A 6507-nucleotide genomic window follows, 5' to 3' on the forward strand; every position below is an offset into this window, starting at 1 on the left:
GTGCGTTTTCCACAGAAGGGCATCCTGCCGACACCAGGACCACGCCTCGCGCCCCCCGCTTCGGCCCCACCAGCCGCACCTCAGCAGGGCCACAATCTGCCGGACGGACGCCCAATCAAGCGTCTCTCCCAGACAGAGATGGAGGAACGCCGTCGCCTGGGCCTTTGCTTCAACTGTAACGAGAAGTTTGGCAGGGGCCACAACCGCGTGTGCCAGCGCATCTTTCTCCTCGACTTAGCGCCGGACGACGACGACGACGACGCGGCCTCCGCCACTGATGATGCATCGCGGGCCGACCCTCAAATCTCGCTCCACGCGATCGCCGGCGTGCGCACGAGTGAAACCATGCAGATGCAGATTACTCTCGGAGGTGTCTCCCTCCTCGCCCTGATCGATTCAGGCTCCACCCACAACTTCATCGCCGAAGAGGCGGCCGCTCGTGCTACGTTACCGCCCCCCACCACAGAGAAGATGCGCGTCACGGTGGCCAACGGCGAGCGCGTTCCGTGCCAGGGCGCGTACCGCGTCGTGCACTTCCGCATCGGCCACGAGGAGTTCGCGGAGGATTTCCTCGCCTTGCCGCTCGCGGGCTACGACATCGTCCTGGGCACGCAGTGGCTGGCGTCGCTCGGACCGATCCTGTGGGATTTCCGAGCCCTCTCCATGACATTCTGGCGGCGGGGCCATCGGGTGTGCTGGCACGGCATTGCAGGACCGGACGGGCCAGCCCTAAAATCATGCAGCGGCCGCGACTTCCTGGACGCCATCATCACCGAGTTCGACGGCATCTTCGCCGACCCCTCCGGCGTGCCCCCGCCCCGCAGCCGCGATCACGGCATCACCCTGCTACCTGGCTCCGCCCCGGTGGCCGTCCGTCCGTATCGATACCCGGCCGCGCACAAGGACGAGCTGGAGCGTCAGTGCGCCGCCATGCTCGCCCAAGGTATCATCCGTGCGAGTTGTTCCGCATTCTCGTCCCCGGTACTGCTGGTCCGCAAGGCCGACGGGTCCTGGCGCTTCTGCATCGATTATCGCGCCCTGAACGCCATTACTGTCAAGAATGCATTCCCGATTCCGGTGGTGGACGAACTCCTCGACGAGCTACGGCACGCTCGTTTCTTCACCAAGCTCGATTTACGTTCCGGCTACCACCAGGTGCGGATGCGTGAGGAGGACATCCCAAAGACAGCTTTCCGTACTCATGACGGCCTCTACGAGTTTCTGGTGATGCCGTTCGGACTCTGCAACGCGCCGGCCACGTTCCAGGCCCTCATGAATGATCTGCTGCGGCCATACCTGCGCCGTTTTGTTCTCGTCTTCTTTGACGACATCCTCATTTTCAGCGAGACATGGGCTGACCATCTCCGACATGTGCGCACCGTCTTCACGGTCCTGCACCAGCACCGGCTCTTCGTCAAGCGCTCCAAATGCGCGTTCGCCGTTGAATCAATCGCATACCTGGGTCACACCATCTCCGCTGCAGGCGTGGCCATGGATCCGGAAAAGGTACAGGCAGTAGCGGACTGGCCGCAACCACGCTCGGCGCGCGCGGTTCGGGGCTTTCTCGGCCTTGCGGGGTACTACCGCAAGTTTGTCAAGGACTTTGGCGTGGTTGCCGCGCCCCTGACGGCCCTCCTTCGCAAGGATGGTTTCTCTTGGTCGCCGGAGGCGGCAGCAGCTTTTACCACCCTCAAGACGGCAATCACCACGGCTCCCGTCCTCGCGTTACCGGATTTTACACGGCCGTTCATCGTCGAGTGTGACGCATCGACGTACGGTTTCGGGGCCGTCCTTCTTCAGGACCACCACCCGGTGGCTTTCTTTAGCCGGCCAGCCGCGCCACGTCACCGCTCCCTGGCAGCGTATGAACGGGAACTCATCGGCCTGGTGCTCGCGATTCGCCATTGGAGGCCGTACCTATGGGGGCGTCAGTTTGTGGTAAAAACGGATCATTACAGCCTCAAATTTCTGCTTGACCAGCGTTTGGCCACCATCCCGCAGCATCATTGGGTTGGCAAACTCCTGGGATTCGACTTTACGGTGGAGTACAAGGCAGGTAGTACCAACACGGTGGCGGATGCACTTTCCCGCCGTGACACGGAGGAGACGACGATCATGGCGGTCTCAGGGCCTCGTTTCGACTTCATCAATCGCCTCCGGCAAGCGACGTCCACTGATCTGGCGCTCGTCGCACTGCGGGAGGATATCACGGCAGGTGCGCGGCAACAGCCTTGGGCGCTCTCCGACGGCCTCGTTACTTTCAACGGCCGCCTCTACATTCCGCCGTCATCCCCGCTACTCCAGGAGATTCTCAGTGCCGTGCACGATGATGGGCATGAAGGCGTCCTGCGCACATTGCATCGTCTTCGCCGCGATTTCCACGCACCTAATCTTCGCAAGACGGTGCAGGAGTACATCCGCACTTGCGGTACTTGCCAGCGGTACAAGTCCGAGCACTTGCACCCCGCTGGGCTGCTCCTGCCGCTGCCGGTACCCACGGGCGTGTGGACTGACATCGGCATCGACTTCGTGGAAGCGCTTCCTCGAGTAGGCGGGAAGTCTGTCATCCTCACCGTGGTGGATCGCTTCAGCAAGTATTGCCATTTTGTGGCGTTAGCCCACCCATACACGGCAGAGTCAGTGGCACAGGTGTTCTTCGCTGAGGTTGTTCGTCTCCACGGCGTGCCACAGTCCATGGTCTCTGACCGCGACCCCGTCTTCACCTCCGCTTTTTGGCAAGAGCTCATGCGCCTCACGGGGACAAAGCTGCACATGACGTCCGCATTTCACCCGCAGTCGGATGGTCAAACGGAGGCTGCTAACAAGATCATTGTGATGTATTTACGGTGTCTTACCGGGGATCGTCCCAAGCAGTGGCTCCGGTGGCTTCCCTGGGCTGAGTACATATACAACACCGCCTACCAGACAGCAACCCAAGAGACTCCGTTCAAGCTTGTGTATGGCCGTGACCCTCCCACTATTCGCTCTTACGAGCCCGGCGACACACGGGTGGCTGCAGTGGCCAGGAGCATGGCTGAGCGCGACGAACTTATCGAGGACGTCCGCTATCGTCTACAACAGGCCCAGGCGGTCTATAAGTCCTACTACGACAGACGTCATCGGGACATTCGGCATGAGGTGGGCGATTGGGTTTGGCTTCGCCTTCGACAGCGCGCCGCGTCCTCTCTCCACTTGCCAACCAGGGGCAAGCTCAAGCCACGATTCTATGGGTCGTACCGCATTTCAGAAGTGATCAACGACGTGGCATACCGTCTTGAGCTTCCGGCACGCTCGCGCCTCCATGACGTGTTCCACGTGGGCCTCCTCAAGAAGTTCTTCGGCATTCCTCCAACTACACCGCCGGGATTGCCTTCGATCCACAACGGGGCGGCTGTTCCAGAACCAGAGCGCGTGACTCGTGCGCGCCTAGCACGCGGCGTTCGCCAGCTACTCGTCCACTGGAAGGGTGAAGCAGCTTCGTCAGCTACATGGGAGGATCTTGACAGTTTCGTCGAGCGCTACCCCGCTTTTCAGCTCGAGGACGAGCTGCTCGTCGAGGGGGGGAGAGATGTCATGTGGGGCACGTCTTACAGACGTGGGCCGCGCGGCCAGGAGCAGCCGACGGCCGCATCAGGCAAGGCGCAGGCTGGACAGGAGTCCTGATCCGGGCACATTAGTTCCTAGACTAGTTTATTTCGTATAGGTTTCTAGTTTGTTATTAGCCCATGGGGCCTTTATATATCAGATAGTTAGCACCCTTTAAGGATAAGCAATAAAGTTATTTCCTTCTATCTTCCCCTCCCGCATCATAGAGCAGCCAGGCAAAAACCCTAGCGCTCCTATCCACCGCGACTACGAACTACGTAGTCGAGGTCCTGCTGTCTTGGGCACCGAGGCCCTTGACACCTGAACTCCAACAATCAAGAGGATGCAGCTGTAAATGGTTCACTAGCCTCCAGAAGCTTGTCAAGCAAGCCGGTGAACACAACAGAATCAGTCTCATTGGGCTTGAATTTGAGGAGAGCAGAAGGTACTAGGCCTTCATCTTGCAACGTGCGTACCCGCTCTCCTGTATTTGGGGAATGCGGTAGCACACGTGACCTAGGAACAGCTGGACAGATAAGATCAAATTCCAAACCTGGCTGCTTCAAAGCATCCGCGACAAACTGCATCAGGGAAAGCAGCAGATTAACCAAAATGCTACACAACCAGTAATGAAATGAATACACAATGCTAGAAGAATATAGCTTTAAACACTACTTCCTTCGTTCCATAATTCTTGTCACAGTTTGAGTTCAAATTTGAACGAGAACCACGACAAGAATTAAGAATCGGAGGGAGTAAAATAACATTTGGATAGCCCGACATAGGCATGTGAACAACTTCATGCCTTCCACATACATAAAGACTGTTATTTACAGCTTCGCCAGTGGCCCATAAGCCAAACTCACAAACTCCAGAATTACACTTGGGAGTGTTCATGCCAATTGACAAATAATCAGTAGCACAAAATACATAGTGTATATGACAAGTTACAACTCCTAGAGTGGAATCAAATACTAAAAGATTCACCACCTCATTCTGGATTGCGAGATATACAGATGATACTCAATGGGACAGAATCATATGGACGAACAAGCATAGAGGGCAGAAGTACCTCATATAGTGAACCAGTAGCCTCCGCTGGAAGGAATACACCCTGGAGAATTACTCCATCAGGAAACTGAACTCGGATGACAGCTTGTTTGTACTTCTGTCGAGCAGCCAGTGCCTGCTTCTCCTTATATGACTTTGGAATTAGCAACCGAGATTGTTCCAGCCTTTCCCTCCTCATCTTTGCCTCATTCCTTACCTCCTCACCACTAAGTTTGTAGAAAGAATCCGGTGTATCAATTTCTGCAACAGAACTTCCAGGGACATTGAAGAATACCCGAATCTGTGAATTTATCATGGAAGTTTAATAAATTACATTTCTAAGGACATATAAATGGGATCAACAGCAAACTGCAAAATGGACAATCAATTGCACAACATAACAGAAAAAGGAGGCATCAGAGCACATATAGTCGTATATATGCTAAATTTCAGGTTTGAAAAGAAATATTCTTACAGTAATTACTAAATTCAACATGTTGAGGAAAAATAAAATAAAACAAGTGGTGAATCACAGTTTGCGGATCTGACATTTCTGCCAACAGATGCACATATATTATATCGGACGCTGATATATCCCTGCCAACTTATGCACATATATATCAGACGCTGATATATCCCAATACCATGATATGCATCTTATTGGAAGTACATGCTGGGAGCTGTGACATGTCAATTTAGCTTCTTCAATCAGAAGTTGCAACAGTTTTACCTGAACCCATACGTGATACGTCCATCCCCGCAAGTAAGATCAGATTCAAAAATAAAATCCGAATATCTGCATCTGATATATAATCAGGACCAAGTGCCAATGTTTCATTAGAACTAATTGCTCTACAATTTTTAAAATATACTCCCTCCGTCCCATAATGTAAGACGTTTTTTGACACTACATTATGGGACGGAGGGAGTACATTTTATCATTGGACAACTGTATACAATGCTTTTTTTTGTAGCATTTGTCTTGCACGATAGAGACAACATGTAGTTTTATCTCAAACAGGAACATCATAAAGATGCCATTCCACATACTTTGTAGCAAAAAGTAACAACATTGACAAAACGCTACAATGTTCAGAACATAGAAATAACTTAATTTATGTATGAACTAAAAATTATAGGTATACAAAGGACAGGCCAAATCTTCCAAAGTGTACTGTGTACAACAATACAAAAGACAGGCCAAAACTCAAACATGAATAAGAAGTGTACGACAATATAAAAGACAGGCCAAAACTCAAACATGAATATAGAAGTGTACAGCCAAAGGAAGTATCACATTTTACATACTACTTAGTTTGCTACATTCTGACCTCCGACATATGGAGTAATATAGACTGTGCAAGTTCTGTGGAATTCCACAATATCTCATGGAAATGGTACCACATTGTTAAGACATGCCTATATATGAACATGACCGCAGAATTTATACACTGACCTCACAGAAATGGCACCACATTTTTATGATCTATTGGTGTAAGAACATCAATATTCGGTCATTTTTACTCATCACTAAGTTCAAACAAAATATATTTCTCACGAGTAAAGATGTGGCATGGGTATACCCAGAATATCAGAGTGTGGACAAACCAAACTATCCATGCAGTACAATCCAAAATATGATCATTCACATAACCAATTGATGGAGTATATTGAATTAGACGCCTGCTCACCTGACGATCAACAATCTTGTTAACCTCCTTTTGCTCATCGACTCCGCTGCGGCAGCTCTCTTTGGACTCAGACCCGGCCAGCGTCGGTAGCGGTGCCGAAGGATGGGACCTCTCAAGCAGGAGCACAGCCTGCCTGATCCCGCTAAGCCTTGCTTCGGCAGGAGTCTCGTCCATCACGGCA

At 52.3% G+C, this 6507-nt stretch overlaps 1 protein-coding gene across 1 annotated transcript in view; it reads right to left on the minus strand.

The window, feature by feature from the left end:
* The window catches only part of LOC123111920 (plant UBX domain-containing protein 2), a gene marked incomplete in the record, with an annotated part of 9968 nt that overhangs the window by 2000 nt on the left and 1461 nt on the right, over window positions 1-6507 (minus strand). Inside the window, 3 exon segments of the mRNA XM_044532801.1 lie at window positions 3907-4166; window positions 4658-4936; window positions 6327-6507. Coding sequence (XP_044388736.1) covers window positions 3921-4166; window positions 4658-4936; window positions 6327-6507 — 706 coding nt within the window.

This window comes from Triticum aestivum, chromosome 5B (genome assembly GCF_018294505.1).
Source record: "Triticum aestivum cultivar Chinese Spring chromosome 5B, IWGSC CS RefSeq v2.1, whole genome shotgun sequence".
Taxonomy (NCBI): domain Eukaryota; kingdom Viridiplantae; phylum Streptophyta; class Magnoliopsida; order Poales; family Poaceae; genus Triticum; species Triticum aestivum.